Raw genomic sequence first — 22,059 nt, forward strand, 5'->3', positions numbered from 1 at the left:
AGGTCATCAGATCCCCTGAAATTGGGGTTGTGAGCCGGTGTACGGGTGTTGGAACCAAACTTGGGTTCTTTATATAAGCAGTAAGTGCTCTTAATTACTGAATCTTCTCTTTAAACACTGCACTTTTTAATTAATTAATTAATTAATTAACTTATTTTTTTAGATTTTATGCCCACCCCCACTCCCATTCCCTGCTCCTGTCCACCCTTCGACTCTTCCACATCCCATACCTCCTCCCCAGCCCCTATCTCCACAAGGATGTCCCCACCCCCACCCCAGAAGCCCTGAGGGTCAGCAGAAAGAAAGGAAAGAATGGAGGAAAAATACATAACACTGTAAAAACATGTAAAAACATGTAAGTCTAAGTAACAGCGACAAGCAAAGCGTGACACGAGCAGTCTGTCACGTTACTACACGTCTGCACTCTGCATCAGTGGACCTCTCCTTTGAATGTCAGAACCTGTATTATGCATTAGTCAGCATGATCTGTAGCTTGGCAACAATGTCGAACTCTGGTGCCTTGGCACCATGAGAGCTTGTTTCTTGCTCAGGCTTAATTCCCGAAATGGCCGGGTGGCGCTTGTGCCACACAGTCACCTGGGAATTCAGTGTGATCAGAGCCTGTTGCCTTACAGGTGTGTCTTCAGGAGCATGGGGCTGCCCAAATGAAAAGACCACAAGGAACAATCTCCCTTCCCCCTCCCCCTTTCTCTATATTTTATAATAGACAGAGAACAATAATGTCTGCTTATAGTCTATTGGTCTGAAGTAGTCACATTATCTCTGCGTGATTGCAAGGGAGGATCTGGGTAGAAAAACAAGGAATTGTATGAAAATTTATACATATATATATTATATATAAATTATATATATGATGAATATATATGATATATGTAGCAATGCTACATATCAGAATACATAGTAGATCAGTCAGAATGACCAATAAATACAAATATTAAGTCACATATATAATGCTTGATATTCACAAGGTAATGAGGCTGGTCATCTAATTCAGTAGGAGAACGAATAAAGCCATCGAAACTCACTGACCACACGGAAGAAAATGAACATTAACTTCTTTCATTTGTGTGTGTGTGTGTGTGTGTGTGTGAGAGAGAGAGAGAGAGAGAGAGAGTTCAGTTGTTTCCATTAGACTTCTTTTGCATAAATATAATGCTTCAAATCACCCAGAAAGCTGTGCAGTTTAATATATGTGTGTCTATACAGGTTTAATAATTATTTTATGTGTATATTTTAAATTCTTATGTATTTTTATTTTATGTGTGTGGGTTTTCCTGCATGGATGTCTGTGCAGATGTGTTCTCAAAAGCCATGGAACTAGAGTTACAGAGGGTTGTGAGCTACCTGGGAATCAAGCCCAGATCCTCTGTGAAGTGTAACTAGTGATCTTAACCACTGAACCATCTCCTCAAACCCCTATATTACATTTTTTAAAGCTATGTTTCACTTAAATAATGCTTTTTTTCCCCTTTCTTTCTCCAATGTTCTGTTTTTTTCATTATACAAGGTATTAATTATATAAGATGTGTCCAGCTATGTTTGCATGTGCTTTGAGCATAGTCCCACCCCCCTCCTGATAACCTCCCATTTAGCTCCACCCACCCATTAGCCTCACCCACAATTAGCTCCACCCACCCAATCCTTAGACAGTTTTTGTTCTACCTTCATTCATTTTTTTTCTTTCTTTTTTTTTTAATTTCTTTCTTTTTTTTTTATTCGATATAATTTATTTACATTTCAAATGATTTCCCCTTTTCTAGCCCCCCCCCACTCCCCGAAAGTCCTGTAAGCCCCCTTCTCTTCCCCTGTCCTCCCTCCCACCCCTTCCCAGTTCCCCGTTCTGGTTTTGCCAAATACTGTTTCACTGAGTCTTTCCAGAACCAGGGACCACTCCTGCTTTCTTCTTGTATCTCATTTGATGTGTGGATTATGTTTTGGGTATTCCAGTTTTCTAGGTTAATAACCACTTATGAGTGAGTGCATACCATGATTCACCTTTTGAGTCTGGGTTACCTCACTTAGTATGATGTTCTCTAGCTCCATCCATTTGCCTAAGAATTTCATGAATTCATTGTTTCTAATGGCTGAATAGTACTCCATTGTGTAGATATACCACATTTTTTGTATCCACTCTTCTGTTGAGGGATACCTGGGTTCTTTCCAGCATCTGGCAATTATAACTTCATTCATTTACTTTGTTTTTAAAAGATTTATTTATTGATCTCATTCACTTTTGCAAATACAAAATACAATCACAAGATGAACATATAACCTTGAGGTAAAAACTAGACTAAAAACTGGCAAGAAAATTCAGGAGACAATGGAAATATAGCATTTGGCAGGACTTGCTCAAATCAGAACCAAACAGCCCACACAATGTTAAAGTAAAAACACAAGTAAATTGGCCACAGAAAATCATTGAAGTTTTATGGCCACATACAAATTTAGGAAACATAATAATATTATTAAAAATGTTTCAAATATTTCTGACAGGCAAAGTATCCATATTTAAAATAAAAAAAATAAGGGAAAAAATGAATAGGGAGCTAGAGACATGGCTCAGCACTTAAGAGAACTGGCTGCTCTTCCAGAGGACCCAGGTTCAATTCCCAGCAACCACTTTGCTGCTCACAAACATTTGTTAGTCCAGTTCATGGAAATACAATGCCCTATTTTGGGCCCCAGGCCAAAACACCTCCAAACTCCCCCCTCCCCCCAAAATAATAAAGTAAAAATAATAACTATACAGTAAATCAATGAGACAAAGACAGGGAACACAAGTATATGTGTATAGAAGAGAACATCCAGATAGCCAAATGCTCTAGTGGCTGGGAAAATGTCTTTATACTTGTGTTATAACCACTAAAAAAGACTTTTAATAAACCTAAACCTGGTACTGTACTCATATGCACATACCCCCCCACACACACACATACATACACATACACACACATACACACACACATACACATACACACACCACACACACACACTTAATATGCATAAATGTCATGCTATATAGATGTAAAAATAAGTGTTTTGCCTCAGTTGTGTGACTATCACTAGTGTTTCACATTGCCCAGCAATTCCACTCAGGATTGATCACACAGGAAAACAAACAGTCTGAGGATGTTGCTCAGTGCTGGAGTGTTCGTCTAACTGGTGGGTGGGCCCTGGTTTCAATCTCTTGAACTTCAGATAGGCAGGAAGGAAAGAATGAAAAGAAACATCATAGCTGCTTTGGAGACAAAAGTAAGGAACATTTATTGTATTCTGTCTTATTTTTAATGGTGTGTATGTGTGTGTGTGTGTGTGTGTGTGTACCACAGAGGCCAGAAGAGGGTGCTGAATCCCTGGAGCTGGATTGTCGTGTGTCCTATGGGGACTCTTCAGAGTATATTCTTGACCACAAAGTCACCCTCCAGCCCTGTGGCATTGTCCTCAGTGGCAAAACCTAGAAGTGAATTTTCATGAATAGAAAAATGAATGTGTAAGCTAGACTGCACTTAAAGCATAAAAATAATATTTATCCACTGAAAAGAATGAGTTAAATCCATGCCTACTGGCTCTTGGGAGTGTTTGGACAAGGTTTCAGGCAAGAAAAATAGCATGTGGAGCACAATGGAAATCCCCTGTTTGCATTTCCCAGCGCGGGTATTATGTGTTTGTGGTTCTGTCTATCTACAGAGCGCCTGGACAAACAAGCAAGGATTTAGACTACTTTGTCAACAGGATTTACTTTGGGATGGGTGATTGTCTTGTGTGTCAAGGAAGAACGGTGGAATGGGAACAAAATGAATACAAGACTAAAGGGGGAAATAACTGGCTTTCAGAGAGAAATCGGACGATCAGGGTGTGCAGTCAGTGTGTGTGCACCAGGGTGTGCAGCCAGGGTGACACTTCCCATTTCAGGATGGGGCTGTTAATTGTGCTGTTCCACTTATTGTGACTCCAACATGAGTGTGTTTAGTTTTTCCTGGGATAGATGATAACTTTAGCGAGTGGCAAGTGCTCCTTGTCTAGATTGTCAGTTTGACCCAAGCCAACCTCATCAAAGCAAACCTGGAAGTTCGGGAAGAGGACTGTAGGTGTGCTTTGAAATGAAGGGCATGGTATCTGTAGAATTTAACCAAAGTGACATGGGTCTGTTTATAAAGCCTCTGGAACTTTCTTCTCTCTCACCTCAGCCTCTTCAGGCTTCTCCCTGCATTTCCCTCGTTGGGGTTGGGTGAGGCTCTCTCTGAAACAGTGCCCGCTTTGTATAGCCATGGCTTCTTTCTGCAGGAGACTGTGAGGATTTGCCTTCTCCCGGGCCCCTTCTGCTTCTCTCACCTAGTTCTTCTCCTGTACCCCAGCTCAGCAGTAAGAGATCTGAGGCGGAGAAGACAAGCCTTTCTTTTTCAATCCGGATCTCTCTGAAAAGCATCCTGTTTGCTCTGAGGGGCTTAGGGGTTTTAGGGATGCCTGGGAGGCTCCTGCAAACGGGAAGCTTGGTGGTTCCCATAAGCGCTGAAATCTCAGCCTCCAACAAAACCAGAGTTCAGTAGGCTTCCCTGCACACCCTCCGCCAGAGGAATATTAGCCTGCTGAAGCCGGGACAATAAATTGCACAGCCTCAAAACACCTCATGTGCGACACAGCGCGCGGGCTTGCTAGAGCAATGCGTAAAGGCATCTCTCCCAGGTGCCAGGAGGGATGCAACCCATGGCAACGGACCGGTGCTTCCCATCCCCGCTAGCATCTCACAGATCCAGACCCGCAGTGGTGGAGGAGACCCGCTGCGGGGCAGCTGGAACCTCCTGGAACCTCGCCAAGGGCAAGCTGCCAGAACTATACTCTTGAGCTCTACCATCTCAGCTTCTTCAAAAGGGCTGATGCTGCAGGGGAGGCTTGACCATCTGCTTCCTGTCGGGCCACCAGCTTAGCCCCTTGAAACTGCCTTGGGTGACAGGCAGAAACTTGCCCTTCAGTCCGGGTGCAAAACTGGAAAGAGGAAATCTGGTAGAGACCCTTCCCATGCCTCTTCAGTTTCCCCTAGCCTCACAAACTGGACGGGCGCAGAGAAAGAGGCTGTCAGGTTGCTGGGGGTGGGGGTGGGGGAGGGAATTAGTCCGCGAAGGGTACCACTGGTCAGGAGCCCAGGATCGGCAGACCCGGCATCAGACCAGCGGGCTTCTGCCAGCTCTTGGACTCACCAAGCTTTGCAGAGAGCCGCGCACAGTCCCCAGTGTCTGCAGCTAGGAGGGTAGTCGCCGGGCTCCCGGGGAGAGCACCGGATACCTTACAGAGAGACCAAGTCAACAAAGTGGCTGGGAAAAGGTATCCCAAATGCTTGGAGCCCATTACAGCTTGGGGGTGGGCGGGGCTGGGGAGCAGGGAAGAGAACACAGCTAGGTGTCTGGGGGTTTCATTAACTGAAGGAAAGTTGTCTTCTGGACTTCTGAAGCAGGGTGTGGTCACCTGTCACTTCTTGGTAGCAACCAGAGTGTAGCGGTGAGCACCCCGCCCCCACACTCGCCCGACTCCCACCGAAACGGTCTAGCGTCTCTGGAGAGGTTGTCTAGAGGCACCCGGAGAGAGCCTCAGAGCGTTAACTGTCCTCCACTTCAGCTGTTTCCAAAAATCCTTCCTTTCCGCTCACATCCCGGGTATGACCGTGATTCTAGCTGAGAGCCCTATCTGGGTCTTTTCTTCCCAGGCCACCTTGTCGCCCCCTCGCGGAGTGCTGGGTTCGTCGGGTCTGCAGAACGCCCACAGCAGGTCACGAGCAGCAGAAGGCGTGGTGGCTGCGGTGGTGGAGCGACACAGCTGCCAACAACTGGCGCATCTGCTGCGCTGCGCTCCGGGACCAGCGAGTAAGCAGTCCAGGTACAGCCCCTTCCCTGTGACGTCTCTGCAGCGGCTTATAAAAGCCTAGTGCGCACCCTGCCAAGGCTCTGCTAACTCCCGAGCCCAGAAGGATCAAGACCAAGAAGCTGCGGGTGGAGATTGAGGCTTCAAACGAAGCAACCAAAAGAGAGCTCACCAGCTGGATGCGGACCTCAGAACCCTGGCCAGAGGACCAGAACTTTTACAAGCAGCGCTGCAGCGGGCGGCGAGCAGTCCTTCTTCCCCCTCAAGCCCCCACCCAGCACCCAGCTTTGCCTTTCCCGCCGCATGCATGTTAGTGGGAGTTGCTAGCAGCAGCAGGTGCAGAAAGGCGGGTTGTCTTGCCTTCTGGAACTGTGTGGAGTGCAGCTGCTTCCACGCAAACAAGAGCCTAGCGTGAAAGTGGAGGAATTCAGAGCGACCAGGCAAAGAGCATACACAGCAGAAGCATTGCTCTTGTGAGCAAGATTCCTCCTGCTAACCAGGACTGAGTTCTGTCCGGGGAAACTTCCCACCTCCTGGACCTCAAGCCTCAGGCATCTGCAACAAGGTCCTGCAGCAAGAAGGTGTGTGTGTGTGTGTGTGTGTGTGTGTGTGTGTGTGTGTGTGTACTTGTGAATACCTGTAAACGCCAGGGCTTTGCTGCCTTGCCCTAAAATGGATAACGTCCTTCCTGTGGACTCCGACCTCTTCCCCAACACCTCCACCAATACGTCTGAGTCTAACCAGTTTGTGCAGCCTACCTGGCAGATTGTCCTTTGGGCCGCCGCCTACACGGTCATCGTGGTGACTTCCGTGGTGGGCAACGTAGTGGTGATCTGGATCATTTTGGCCCACAAGAGAATGAGGACAGTGACCAATTATTTCCTGGTGAACCTGGCCTTCGCAGAGGCCTGCATGGCTGCCTTCAATACAGTGGTGAACTTCACCTATGCGGTCCACAACGTGTGGTACTACGGCCTCTTCTACTGCAAGTTTCACAACTTCTTCCCGATTGCTGCGCTCTTCGCCAGTATCTACTCCATGACAGCTGTGGCCTTCGACAGGTGAGTCTGTGAAATTAAGAAAGTGCATTGGGAATTCGCTGTGGAGGTCTGGGGCTGGAGACAGTGCAGCCGAGAGCCACACTGTGCCACCGTGCCCTCGGCTATGACGGGCTACCTGCTAGAATCCCCGGACCTCGGGCGCCCACATCTCTTTCTCATTCCTTTTTCCACCTGTCACTAGCCTCTCTTCTTTTCTATTCAGCACTCCCATCTTCTGTCTTACTCTTTCCCATGCATTCTTTCTCTCCTTTTACCTGGATGGGAGACGACATCGAGGGGTTGACCTGGATGGGAGACATCGAGGGGTTGGCCAGGGACCTTTGGGGAACCCCTCTGTTATTCTGTGTCACTCTGTTATAGCTTTGTGTTTTAAGCAAACTCAATTGTTTTCAACCTTTCCGGAAGATACAGGAACTTTCCATGCCCGCTTCAACTCTCCAGTGTAATTGAGAGGGACCAGCGTTTGCCCACAGTCTTGAAACACTTGAGATTCCCATTTAGCAACTCCGTGCTGCTGAGAGCCTCCCACTCAGGACGGAGAACAAGGCTCCTTTCCAGGGTTTTCCCAGGCAGGGATCCAAGAAGCTTGCCCAGGCAGGGGTCTAAATTTCTTTTTCCTCCAAAGGTCAATGTTTTTAGCCTGTGTATTCGCAGAGAAGCGTGCTTGTTAGAAATAATTGAGAACTAAGGGCCTCCCACCCTCAGATTAGGCCCCTGAAGCCACAGGAAATTGGAAGGTTGGCTCTTTCAAATGCAAAGGCTGTCCTGGAAGGAATGGCTCTTCAGGTGTCATGAGGGAAAAGTGGTGACTGGAGCTCAGAGTTATTGGAATTGACTTTTGCCTGAGTGTCTTGGGTCTTTCATGCATGCTTTACATGGGCAGGGCTACCTACTGGTCACTGAGATGTAAAAGTGTGCCTAACAGCTGCCACAGGCACCTCACAGTGGATTGTTTGGCTACTGTTGTTGAGATTAATGAATGTGAGAAACCTGTGGGAAAAAACATCAAGGAAAAATATATCCCAAATTATAACCCCCTTTTATATGAAGACCATAGGTAATTTGTAATTAGATGTCTGTGGTGACTGAATACTTTTAAAACCAAAAGCAATCTCTGCTCTCATCTTGGCAGTGACATGCAACTGTTGTAAGTTCCTCCATGACATGCTTAGGTAAAAACACATTGCGTGAACTGATTTGTATTTTAAATGCAGGATATCAATCAATTCTTCAAACTGCTAGTGAAAGGAGCTATTTTACAAGCTTGTCATTTGAGCTGTGCCAGCTTTCAGATACTGATTTTGGTGAAAATTATGTGTGCCTGTAAATATTTCTGTGTTGACATGTTCGTTTAACTCATGGAAGGTTCCTTAAGCTAAAAAAAAAAAAATACCCCTCAGAATGATGTGTAACAAGGTATATTAGTGAAACACGGCATTTCTGTTCCATACATGTATGCTTTCTCATCGTTCCATGAATTAGAGCTGAGATAATTTTTTTTTTTTTAACTGCAATGGGGCCTTCCTGTCTGAGCTTCAGGAAGACCTGCCAGTCGGTGAGACTACGCATGGGCAGCTGATGGGGCACCAAGAGACTCTCTCTCTCTCTCTCTCTCTCTCTCTCTCTCTCTCTGACTTGCACAGGAACAGGAGCATATTCCAGGACCCTGCTGTTTTCTAGGGAATCTTAGATTAAAATCAAAGTGGGATCAACATTGGATTGTTGCAGAAGCCAGATTCCAGCCTCACCATTGCTTGTCTTTATAAATCATGACAGGACCTAAATGCAGTGTGTTGGACAGCTAACTGCCCAGTGCCTCTGAGGGTCTCAGATGCTAGAGCACAAGGAAGACCAAGTGTCTGTTATGGGCAGATATGGCTCACTGGGGCTAACAGGGTCCAGGTTACACTTCAGATTGAAATTAGGGTGGAGGTTTTCGGTGTGGGCTCGTGTCCCCCAAGGGCACATCCCTGTTCTCGCTGAACTTCATGAGCGCTCTGGGGGTTCATTCCCTCATGCTGCTGCTGGTGGTGTCTTCTGCATGTATGACCATGCGGAACTTTGTAGAAAGAAAGAGGTTGTAAACTGTCTCTGCAGGAATGATCACTCCTTCCTACAACATGGATATGCACTTACAAGAAGTGCTAAATGTTTTTATGTCCTTCGAATTAACAGGCAACTTCTGAGCCAAATCTTTAAAAATGACAGCATGATTTTTCCTAGCTATAAAGTTAAACCTTATTTATTGCAGAAGACTTGGGAGTAGGAAGAGCAGAGACACAAACAAATTCAAACTGTTACCGCACCATCTTAAATAACACCTGTTAACATTTGAAATTCTCATCTGTGAATGTTAAATACCTTATGGAGACTGCTCTCTGAGTGTCTGCAACTAACATTTTCTACTGCTGTCAATAGGGAATGTTAACAACTTACCTTTGTCAGGCAGGAGGTTCTAATAAAACTCAGAGGGTCACAAACTAAAAGAAGGCATGAGAGTGGAAGTGGGCAGAGAGGAAGAGAGACCAGAGGCTGGGACACAAATGACTAGAATTCATTATATAAGTGAGTGAAACTGTCAGTCACTAAAAATGCAATGTCTTATAATCTTAATGACTTCATAGTATTGCATTGTATAAATGTGTTATTATTTAACCATCCCTCCCCCATCCTACTGTCATGTGGGTAAGTAATTCTAGATTTTTTTTTTTTGGTCATTCTTATACTCTCATGAACAATACCATATAATAACTTTGTTTTATATTTTTTTAAACTAGGAAAAGTTCCCAGAAGTACAATTACTGGATCAAATGAACCATCTGATAAAAAGCTATACATCTTTATTCTAAAGGGTTGTAAACTCGGGGCAGAGCAAGGACTGCATTGTACCATCTAATTCATTTGAATCTTCCTAGCACAAAGCAGAAGGTTTGATAGCTCACAAACCTGTTTATTGAATAATTGGATATTGACTACTGAAAATAAATTGATTAGTAAAACATTCCTGAAAGAGCATTTGGAAAGAGACATAAAATGGTAAAGAAAATACAGATAATACCTAAAGATCCCTTAGTGATAACCGGCCAGCTAAAACTTGAAATTCTCATTTGTGAACGTTAAATACTTTATGGAGGCCACTTTCTGTGTGTCTGCACAGAAACTCCTGTCATGCTAGCTTACAGGCACCCTTCTGACTATGTTCTATACCTCCATATACACACCAAGGGGTAAATTTCAGACATAACAGAAACCGTCAATAGGTAACGTTTTGGCTCCTTTGATTTTCTTCCCCAGGGCCTTTGATACTGTTACTGCTGTGGCTTGGCACCGTAACATGGGTACACTCCATGTCATGAAATATTTTAAAGGCGAGATGCCTGGCACACAGCTCAGCTGTAGCTTAGCACAGTGCTCCCAGAGTCCTGGGTTCAATCCTAAGAGCCGTAAAAAATGGAGCAGTTAGTAAATGCATTATTTTCCATGACTACAATCATTTCCCATTTTTATAGTAATGTTGAAGATTAATATCCTAGACACACATCTTTTTAAACTTACTTAGTGTTTTCTGGAGGGGTGCACATGTATGCCATGGTATGTGTGTGGAGGTCAGAGGACAGCCTGTAGGAGTCTGGGTCTCTCCTTCTATCACGTGGATCCCAGGGTTAGAACTCAGACTTGTCAGCTGAGCCGATCTGCAGGCTCCTAGATAGAAATCTCTAAGAGCATCTCTCTTTCTTTCCTGAGAAGAAATTACTTGAAGTCAGGTGGTTTGGTTTAAGCTATCTTTCTAAAATTTGCCAAATTTCTTATTAGGACCAATATACAAAAAAAAAGAAATGAAACTTCTATTGCAGATTGCATTACTAATTTAATGTTTCCTGCAGTCATCCTGTAAATAGAGGTGGGGTGAGGGGAGGGCCTCTCTTCTAAAAGAAGTGTCATTTTTTGAGAGATTATTTTATTTTATTTTATTTTATTTTATTTTATGTGTATGAATATTTTGCCTATATGCCTCTGTATCACTTGAGTACTTGGTATCCATGGGACCCAGAAGAAGGCACTGGATCCCCTGGAACTGGAGGTACCTGGAGCTTGTTGTGGACCACCATGCAGATCCTGAGAACTAAACCCAGGTCCTCTCTACAAGAGCATCAAGTGCTCTTAACCACTGGCCCCTCTCTCCAGTACCAAAATGCCCATTTTATAAAGGCAATGGTAGGTCTCAGGGGCAAACAAAGCTAAATGAGTTCAGTTTTTCTCCCATTAAATCTCAACAAGCCCAAGGAATTTTGCCTGTGCCACACTTCAAATTTAAGCATTCTTGTTAGCTCTAAATGGTACAGGTGTGTGTGTGTGTGTGTGTGTGTGTGTGTGTGTGTGTGTGTGTGTGTGTGTGTGTGATGCTTTCCTGGCTTTCTAAAATGAGAGATGTCCAGGGGTAGTACCTCAGTTTATGGGCTCATGATGATGAGCATTTTGTCAGAGAAATGTAAGGAAGAGGAAGATGGATCTCAGAGCCTCAGCTAAACAGAAGCAGCCCAAGAACCAGCCACACAGCCACAGAAGGCTATGAGAAGCAATGACTTCTTTTCCTACAAGAGGCAGGTGTAATTTCAGTGAGATAAAAGGCAAGCATTTGTTGCTGTTCAGACTGGCTCTGTACTGTTGTATTTTGAGTAAATCAAAACAGCCAAACGGGATTACCTCTAGGCAACATGAGACCAGAAAGAGAATTGTCCCAATAGGAGCAAATGCAGAGCAAAAGAGTGAATGAGCACTCTGAATGAGTAGAAAAAAATTTTTAGAACAAAGACATGCATGGTAACAAAGCCTCTGCCCACTGACCCCAGGCACCCATCCCGTGGAGGCCAGGCCATACACAGTGTCCAGGTCTCTAATGGACCTTCAGTCTACCTGTGAAACTTACCTTACTGGCTAGACCCAGGTGCTACTGTCAATGTCAAAGCAGACCCTTCAGTCCTTTGTCACCGTACACAGAGGCATCCTCAGAGTTCCAGGATCTCTTGAACTAACTGAGATGGACCTGGATTCCCATGACTAGGCAACCTCCATCAAGGCCCAGTCTTTGCAAATCAGGAGCCCGTAATGTCAGTGTGGGTGTGAGTCAAATCTGAGGTTATTACATTAAGGCATTGAGGCTTTAGGACTGTCTCTTAAAAGGTTCAATGCTCACCTCCTCTCTGAAGCTGTCCCATTACACTTAGTCACATGTTCTCCTAACTTCTGGGAATCTCCAGAGTCAGGATGGTCAAGAATGTTGCTGGGCACTTTATGTTGACTTTCTTTTTTTTTTTCTTTTTCTTTTTTATTAATTATTTTAGTTATTTACATTCCAAATGTTGCCTCCCATCCTGGTCCCCTCTCCATGAGTTCTTTACACTACCTCCCTTCCCCTGTGCTTCTTAGAGGGTGCTGTCCCACCTACCCACCCACTCCCACCTCACCCCATTAGTATCCCTCTTCCCTAGGATATAAAGTTCCTATATTAACCACATCCTTTCCCACTGAGGCCAGACAAGGCAGTCCTCTGCTAACTATGTAGCAGGCAGCCATGGACCAGTCCATGCATGCTCTTTGGTTGGTGGCTTAGCCTCTGGGAGTGCTGAGGGGTCCTGGTTAGTTGATACTGTTGTTCTTCTGATGGGGTTGCAATCCCCGTTAGTGCCTTCAATCCCTCCCCTAACTATTCCATAGGGGTCCCCGACCTCATTTCAATTGCTCCCTGTAAGTATCTGCATTTGTGCTAGTCAGCTACTGGTAGAGCCTCTCAGAGGACAGCCATACCAGGTTCCTGTCTGCAAACACAGTATGGTTTCAGTAATAGTGTCAGGATTTGGTGTCCATGCATGGGATGGATCAGAAGTTGTGTTGGTCTCTGGATGGCCTTTCTTTCAGTCTCTGCTCCATTTTTGTCTCTGCATCTCCTATAGACAGGAATAATTCTTGGCCAAAATTTTTGAAGATAAGTAGGTGGCCCCATGTCTCAAATGGGGGCCATGTCCATCTATTGCAAGTGGTCTGTTGAGGTTCCATCTCCCCACTGTTGGGTATTTCAGCTGATGTCATCATCCCCATTGGGTCCTGGGAGCCTCTCATATTCCTGGTGTCCGGGACTGTCTCAAGGTTCCCTGTCCCCTGCCCCACACTGCTGCATATTTCTATTCATTCTCCTGGCCCTCTAGGCTTCTCTCTGGTCTCCCCCATACCTGATCCTGCCCCCTTTTCCCTTCCCCTCCTCTTTCCTACTCAGGTCCCTCCCTCCCTCTGCCTCTGGTGATTATTTTGTCCTCCCTTCTAAATGGGATTGAAGTATCCACACTTGGGCCTTCCTTCTTTTTAAGCTTCATATGGTCTGTGCGTTGTACCATGGGTATTCTGAACATTTTGGTTAATATCCAGTTATCAGTGAATACACACCATGCATGTCCTTTGGTGCCTGGGTTACCTCACTCTGAATGATATTTTCTACTTCCATCCATTTGCCTGCAAAATCCATGATGTTCTTCTCACTTTTAATGCTGAGTAATATTCTGTTGTGTAAACGACATCCATTTTCAGTATCCATTCTTTAGCTGAAGGACATCTGGGTTGTTTCCAGCTTCTGAGTATTATTAACTGGCAGAAATTTAGGTCACACTGGGGAAATAGAGAGCTTTTCCCAATGTAAAGGCGTACAGTAGAAGCATAAGAAAAATGTTGCTAGTGTTCTATTGGTTTGAAGAGTGCTAAGACAAGGATTGCAAAGGGAAACATCCTCCAGACTTAGAAGGTTTGGGGGATGAAGTGAAAATACTGTAGAACGAAGGGCAAGGTGATCCTTCCTAAGTCAGGAATTTTTGTCTTCTTTTGAAGAATTTGTGTTCTGTGTTGGCTGAGTAAGACTGACTTAGAGACAACTACACTGTAAGACACCAGGCAAAGTGGCTCATGAAGATTGTGTGGGTAAATTCTACAAGAGGGAAGAGGAGAGAGTTCATGGTCAGAACCAATGATGATCACATGATGATCAAGGAAGGCTGCAGAAGGTGGCTACACCTTCTCAGAAGGGGGTTATGTATGTACATATGCACATATTTATAAAAGGTGGTATTCAAGAGGGAAAACTGCATGACAAAAGCCTTGAGTTCAAACATACTTGTGGGAGTATAGCAGATTAAATGAATGAATATATTTATATTCTCATATATAAATGTGGGATGGGTGAAGATGAAATTCCATAGAAAGAAAAAATGAGTCCAATCTTTGTGATGTGAAGACGAATCGATGAGTTGGAAGTTCCTGATAGGCAAGTTTGATAGATGGGTTAGAAAAGGACTCAGGGATCAAAACACAGATTGAGAAGTTTTCTATGCACAGAAATGATGACCATCTGGTTGACTAGAAGTAGAAAATTGGTCTTCTACTTAGATGTGTGCTTTCTGAGAAAGGCTCGACTGTCACAAGGATGCCTACTAGGCACAAGGAGGAGAAAGAAGCAGATGAATAGGTAGAAGAAACAAAGGTTAAGAAAAGCAATCTGTGTTGGTTCATGTTCATTAAAGTTAAGGACATGGAGAACATTGGGCTTCAAAGTTAGAAAGCACTGGTGACCTGCAGAGACAGTGTCCGCAGACCATGAACAGAGGTGGCAACATGGGAAATGACTGAGTGTCTCCTTAGCTATCCACATAACTTACTGAGCTCTGTGCCAGATGTTGAAGTAGTAAGCTCAGCTTTTGCTCCCAGATGTTGAGACACTAGGTGTTTTGAGACTTAGGTGTTTTTCTCCTTGTTCACTGGGTCTTCAGGGATCAACACAGATGTAAATATAGAACCCAGAGTAACCAATGTCACACTGGAGAGGAGGGAGTCACAAACAAACAAAGACCTCCCAAGGGAGTGTGAGAAAGAGAAGAGGGGGAAGAAGGAGGGAGGGGAAAGTGACAGAAGAGGAGTGGGCTGCAGAGAAAACAATATGTAGCTTTGGGTTTTAATTAAGTTCAAAGATGCTCATAATGATTTGCTAATATTTGGTACTTGGAAACTAGGCAGATTTTGTGTTATAAAATTGATACTGATGTGTTGTTTCTGTATGCTTTCTAATTCCTTGTCTCTTCCAGTCATCCTGCTGCAAGTAAGATTCTGCCTACTTGTTATGAAAATTAGATGCATATCTTCTCTCGTTATCTGTCAACTCTCCACCCTCTCGGAGCCTGAAAGCCGCAGATGTTGAGTCTGTGGCTACTCATGAGCCCACACATGACTGCTCATGGTGGCTTTTTGACGATAGTTAAGGAAAGCCACAACCTAAATCGGGAAATGTAAGGCCTCTTCCAGTACCAGACAGGACATCAGAGGCCACCTTCACAATTTTCTACCTCCAAACAAATTCAACCTCACAACCTTTCAGACAGGGCAGTACTAGAGTCTCAAATATAGCTGGAATGTTTTCATCTGTTTGTCTCATTGGCTCAATTTGATTGCCACATTAGATTTCCTTTCCTTGTGCAGAACTGAAATCTGTATCTGAGGGTTGGGAAGGTTTCTATTGGTCTCATGTCTTTTCTCTATGTCAACCTTTACAACCCTGGATCTTCCTCATCTTCAGTTCACTCATTGCCCGTGACTCTTTCATCTTTCCATCTTGATTATTCTTGTTTGTTGGAATCTCTTAGAAGAAGGTGACCAGAATGAATGATCCATCTTGTCAACGTTACCTGTCCAACACCATGTGCTGTAGGACTCGCACATGTCCATAGCTCGGAACACTTGTACTTAGAAGCTGACTCTGACAAGCTGGTCTAAATGAGATGCCATTTCTTATTTCCACCGCCTTTCTCCAATAGCACTGGAACTGTCTATGATGAGTTAGCTTCTGACACTCCTTCCTGCCCACTAGGCTGCAAGTTCCATGCAACAAGACTGCTTTATCTGCTTCCTGTTCCCAGCACCTACACAGTGCCTGGCACAAAGTAGCGATTTACTATACTGTGTTCATCATGGACCTGCTGATTGTGCCTCTCTCCCACTCACTAGAAGATCTGAAAACCAAGTTCAATGTATAAGGCAACTCCTAAAGCATGTGTTAAATGTTCTATGTTGAAACATAAGAAAAACATTGCTAAGTGTCTGCTATAAAAAGCTGTCTGGCTGCACAGGATGCTTTTCACCAAGGCCTCTCCATCCATTCTAGAATATCTACAAGTTCTAATTCACCCCTGTCTCTTCCTCATACCACTTGGCAATTCCCATGGGGTCCTCATCCATTCCCTGAGGATCCCAATACACACTGTTGCTCCAGGAGAAGACCTGTAAGTTGAAACATGCATTGATCATTGACACTACACTTCTAATCACTCTAGGCATGCTGGGAATGCATAGACAGTTATCTTCCCTGGCCTGTTATCAAATATGTGTGTTTTTCTCCAACTCTACTTTTCTCATTCTTCTTGAGTCAATACCTATAGAAACCTATGCTCCATCCAGCCCTCCGAGACCTACCCACAGAAGCTAAGTGCCTATAGTCCAGGGCTGGTGATGTAGCTCTGTGCTGTACTCAATAAGAGTACTTAACTAAATGCTCAGTATTCTGACACAACAAAATTTCAGCATAGAGTGGCTTGTGGAAGCCATAGGATAGGAAACTGACTGGATGACTCTCTCATGCCCCACAGGAAAGGCTGCAGCTGTACTTTAGAGGGAGAGGCAGTAGGAGAGTCTCTGAAGAACGGACCCCAGGGAATGAAGAGGGATTTCGTGAGACTTTGAAGTTCACCCTAACACATGAACTGGTTCAAAAATTGTATCTATGGTAGGGGTTGGCTCAGTTGGTAAAGTGATTGCCTTGCCAGCATCGGGACAAACCAAGTTTGATTCTCAAACAAGCAAACAAACAAACCAGATGTGTCAGTATGAAGGGGCTCAGGCGGTAGATCCCAGCACTGGTCCTGCCATGCCCCAGCTTTGCAAACATCTCTTGATTTAGCTGAGCTTTTGAGTCTAATAAAATGGTTTCAGGAAAACTAACCCTGGGCTGGAGAGATGATTATTCAGCAGATAAGAGCACCGCGGCTGCTCTTCCAGACCAGAGAGTTCAGTTCATGGTAGAGGCTCACAACCACCTGTCATTCTAGCTCCAGAGAATCTGACACCCTCTTCTGGCCTCCATGGACATGACACTCATGTATACGGACCCATACACAGATACCTGCATACACAGAAATAAAAAAAAATTAAAACTACATCTTTAAAAACTAACCTCATGAGCATTATCACAAAGAGAGAGTAAAGGTTTTACAAAACTGTCTCAGATCATTGACACCCAGTAAGACCCCATTAGTGGTAATTAGCATCATGATCTCTAATAAGCCCTGACTTATCCCGTATCCATTAGGCACCCCCACTTCTGTCGCAGCCTCCTCAGCTTTCTTCCACATGAGGCATAATAACATCAAGGTGAAGCACCTTTCCATGGTGAGATTACAGTTTAAGATCTTCCTGATTGAGCCGCCTATCTCTGGTTAAATGCTTGTCAGCAGCACTGCCACCCGCGGAGACTTACACACTCTGCTAGGAGTCCATCATTTACATAATTACAGCTCCTGCTGCAGAGGAGCTGAAAGCTTTTCCCATACCATGCATTAACTGAGCATGTTCAACCTTCACTGTAAGATGACATTGTCCTCTGCCGGGTTCATCTCTAAGAACCACCAACTTGTTAAGTTTACAGTCTCGTGTTGGGTCCATCACCATCACAGCTATGGGCAGATGCATGAAGCCTAGGTGTTGCTGCTTGGACAGGCCTTCATCCAAACCTTACTGTGTCCCAGCACACACTGTCTGAGGGAGAAGGTGTTCCTTGCATGCACCCTTGCCACTGCATGAGTTTTCATTGACATCTAAGTCATCAAAACTACGATGTTTCTTTGGCCCTTACCATATCCTCCAAATCAGGAAACTGTCCCGGAAGCAGTTGTGTGTTGATGTCAGGTGTCACTTTCTCTTGACCTTTGACTAACGCTCAATGAGCTCTTAAACAGGAGATGAGACCTCCACCCCTAAGCATCTGAACACCGTTTCCAAACTAATCAAGACATTTTTACATATTTTCAGTTACTCAGAGCTCTTTCAAATTTAGCAAATCAAAATGCAATCTTTAAAATCTAAGCACCACTTATAAGCTCGACTAATTAAGTTCTTCTTAAACATTCCAAACTATAACCACAAATTTAATACATCTGTTTTTTTTTTCTTAAAACCATCAAACCCCTAACAGAAGGAATCACATGCATACTCTTGGGACTTAGCATAGGTCTTATAAACCAAATACCTCAATAGTGTTCCCTTAAAGCACTCCAACTGCCCAAGAATTAAACTTACAAAACCAATGAGCATGTATCTAAATATCAAATACAAAACACATTTGCTAATCCTCCTGAACATGGCAATTAAAATTACAAATCTCATAGATAAAATGCTCCAATATATTAAGTTCTTATTTCTACAAATCCAAAGAAAATGGCACACAGCAACTTCTGAGCACGCTGGAGCCCATTTCCCTACAGAGAGGCTACTTATGCAGCATTGCTATGTCTCTGTTGTTTGTTTCAAGCATAATTTCCTCTGTGTGTGTGTGTGTGTGTGTGTGTGTGTGTGTATGCTCAACTCCAGTACCTAAGTCTCCTTTTTGCTACTCATACCTTCATAAGCTCATGCCGGGAGGCCACAGAATAATTCAGAGCAGCTCCCTTCTGCACTGACTATTGTAGACTATAACTGAGACACCAATCGTTAAAAGCCTAATATTAATAGCATGTGAAATTATGATCACAAACTCAAACACGCACCTTGTATAATCTATTAATTTTATTATAAATGATTACATGATATGGGGAATATGTTCAATTATATATACATATATGTAACATATTTTATGTATATTTTATCAATATATATTTATTCTATATATAATTAATTGCACCAGGGAGCTCTCAGCCATTAAAGTGCTAATCTGAGAGTGGAAGCATGAAGACCTAAATTTGATTCACCGGAACCCACATAGAAAGCTCTGGCATAGTGGCACCTGTTTGTAATCTCATCACTGCGGAGAGGGAGACAGATGGGTCATGGAGCCTCACTGCCCAGGCACCCAACCTGAGCTGGTGAGTTACAGGCCAGTGAGGAAGCCTGTCTCAAAAAGCAAGGTGGTTCTGTCCTGAGGAAAGATAGCCTGAAGTTGGCCTCTCGTCTCCATGTACATGCACACATACATTCACACACACACATCACACACACACACACACACACACATACCAAACACATGCACGTGTGCTCACACATACAACATTTTTTAAAAAGAAAGTATGTTCTATGCTTACAGTTCAAGCCTAGCACCTGAGTCTCCACCTTTGCCACTACCTTCATAAGCTCATGCAGGGAGGCCACAGAATAGTTAGGGCAGCGTTCCTTCTGCTCTGTGGGATGTAAGGGAGACACTAATCTTTAAAAGCCTAATACTCACATTAGTCGCATATGATGAGATTGGGAGCACAAACTTAAACACCCACCTTGTACGATTTATTAATTTTATTTTACCCCGGAGAAATGGCCTCTTGGTTAATTAATATGTTTTCATAAGAGGATTTGTCTGCCTCTGAAATCCATTAAACAAAAGGAAACCCTGCTTATGCTCTGCTGAATAGTCCCAGAGAGCCAGAGGGAGCTAGAATTCAAGACAGAAGCAGCCTCGAGTGTGGCTATAACTCCGTAGTGTAGTAGCAGAACTGGGCTATTCAGAGAGATACCACAAGATGACACATAAAGCCTCAGACAACCATCTCTGGAGTCATCATTTAAAATGGTTTCCCAAATTCCTTTTCTTCCCACCTGGGATGCTGAGGACCTGGAGGTCAGTGACATCAGAGTCTTCATGGACTTGAATGACTCATGGGGTACGGACAGTATGAAATGCTAGACAGAACAAACAGGCGGAGATAGCGCCCCCTGGCTTCCTGGAGTTTCCCTGCCACCAATGCTAGAACCAGCTCAAATCGGTTTTGAGCTGTTCCTGAGTCCTGCTTCACAAATTCATGGTTCCCAATTACTGCTCCACTCTCTCCACAGCCTCAAACCGATTTAGCAAGTCGAATTGAGCCACGGAGGCAGGGGGCTCATGGGGACTTTTTTCTACCTGAAGGTTTCATCTGTATTTCAAGGCCAGAATATGCCCTCTCTCATTCCCTACTCTTTGAGCGGTATGAAAGGCAGCTAGTTAGTATGGCGACTTCTCTGAGCTCTTTAAAGAGCTAACACAAGACCACATGCAAAGAAAGCCCCGCGGCAGAATCCACCCTTTACATTTGCTCCTACACTGCTCTCTTCCTGCCTCCTGGGATGGCGAGGGTCTTCTGCAAGTCGGAAAGCCAAGACTCAACTGGAGTGTCGGAAAAATTAGAATAGTCTTGTTTTGTTTTTTTAATGTCCTGGTGTGATGGTTGGTTTTAATGACAACTTGCCACGTATTGCTCACCTGAATAGTAAGCCTCGCCTACAGAACTGTCCTGATTCTGGGAAAGCCCACCCCAGGTGGAGTCATCTAAGTCATCTTTAGGCTGCAGCCCAGATGAAATAGCTTTATTCACATTGTGATTATTTGTCCTCCTTCCCCCTGCATTAGTCTGCCCTGCTGTTCCTGCTGCTGCTCCTGATGATTCCTTTACTGATATCAGAACTGGTATTTCTAAGCATTGATCACTAACTAAGGACCAGGTTCACTGGGAAACTCTCAAGTCCTCAGTGCCTGATCAGGATGGCGGAAGCCCTCAGCCTCCTGGACCAGGAAGCCATGGTTTGCCAGCTTTCCCAGCACGAGACAGCCAGCATGGGACTGTTCTGACTGCTGAGGCTCTGCCTCAAGGATTGGGCAAGCTTGGGCTCTCTCTCAGCCATGAAACAGCTGTTGGTACTATCTCAACATAAGCTGACTTAATACATTCTATCCACACATATATTCATCCCCTGGGCTCTGATCCTCTAGAGAACTGGCCAATCTACCCTGAGAATCTTTGAGGAAATGAAGAATCAAGATAGCTAATCCTAGAGACTAGACCAGTATGTGGTATAGACAGTATCAGAATCTGGATAATACAAAAATATCTGGAGCTGATTTTCCATGAAATAGTGCTGCATACTATGCCAAGGAGAATACTGGGGCCCTGCTGTCAGGAGCTCAGAGTGCTACCAACAGGGTTCCTGTCTCTGTCAGACTTGTATCTACACCGAGAGTCAAGGAACTCCAAATTTAGATATCAAATGAGGTTGGACTTGTCTTCTCTTCCTCTTGAGACATCTTTGTAAGTCCCGAACAGTCTTGGCTATGCTTTCTAACCTGGAAGAATGTTATCATTAAGACAAGACTTTGGGGATGGAGCTATAGCTCAGCAGTTAAGAGCACTCACTGCTCCTGCAGAGGACCTGGGTTCTATTCCCAGCACATAGTGTAGATCATCCAATACCCTCTTCTGGCCTGAACAGACACTGCACACATATGTTGCATATAAATGCATGCAGGCAAACACTCAGACACATAAAATAAATCTTAAATAAGTAGAAACAGAGTCAGACAAGTGGAAATGGCAAGGAGAGGTATGTGTGGGAGAGACAGGCAGACACTTTAGACCACAGTTCTTCTGAGCTTCCAGGATCCAGTGGACCATGATTTCGATGAGAGGTACATTATTCTGGGAGAGCCAGGATTAATTCTTCAGCTCTCCAGCACCTTCATCAGTGGAGCACACTGCTCAGAAGCCCTGAGGCGAGGTGAGTTTTCTAGGGGCTGGGCTTTCTGCCAGGGTTTGTCTTCCCTTCCTTCTCTCCTCTTCCTCCCTTTTGTGTTTTTCTTCTTTCCCTCCTGCCCCTCCCTGAATACAACATCCCTTCTTCTCCCTTCCAGCCCTTTCTCTGCATTGTGAAACTAGCACAGACTCAATAAATGTCAACTACTGAAAAACAGAGATAGAGCAGGTGAAAAACAAAAGCTGTTATGTGCAAAACATTTGCACAGCAATATAAAAAATCAAATTACTAGTGTTCCCATTAAGCAAATGAGCCCATAAGAATGCTGAAA

The 22,059-nt window shown here is 44.3% G+C and overlaps 1 protein-coding gene across 1 annotated transcript in view; it reads left to right on the forward strand.

Moving 5' to 3' along the window:
- The first annotated feature begins 5,849 nt into the window (after positions 1–5,849).
- The window catches only part of Tacr1 (tachykinin receptor 1), a 161,797-nt gene continuing 145,587 nt past the window's right edge, over positions 5,850–22,059 (forward strand). The window contains exon 1 of the mRNA XM_052172584.1: positions 5,850–6,935. Coding sequence (XP_052028544.1) covers positions 6,547–6,935 — 389 coding nt within the window. The 5' untranslated portion in view covers positions 5,850–6,546. The remainder of the gene's footprint in view (positions 6,936–22,059) is intronic.

This window comes from Apodemus sylvaticus, chromosome 2 (assembly GCF_947179515.1).
Source record: "Apodemus sylvaticus chromosome 2, mApoSyl1.1, whole genome shotgun sequence".
Taxonomy (NCBI): Eukaryota; Metazoa; Chordata; class Mammalia; order Rodentia; family Muridae; genus Apodemus; species Apodemus sylvaticus.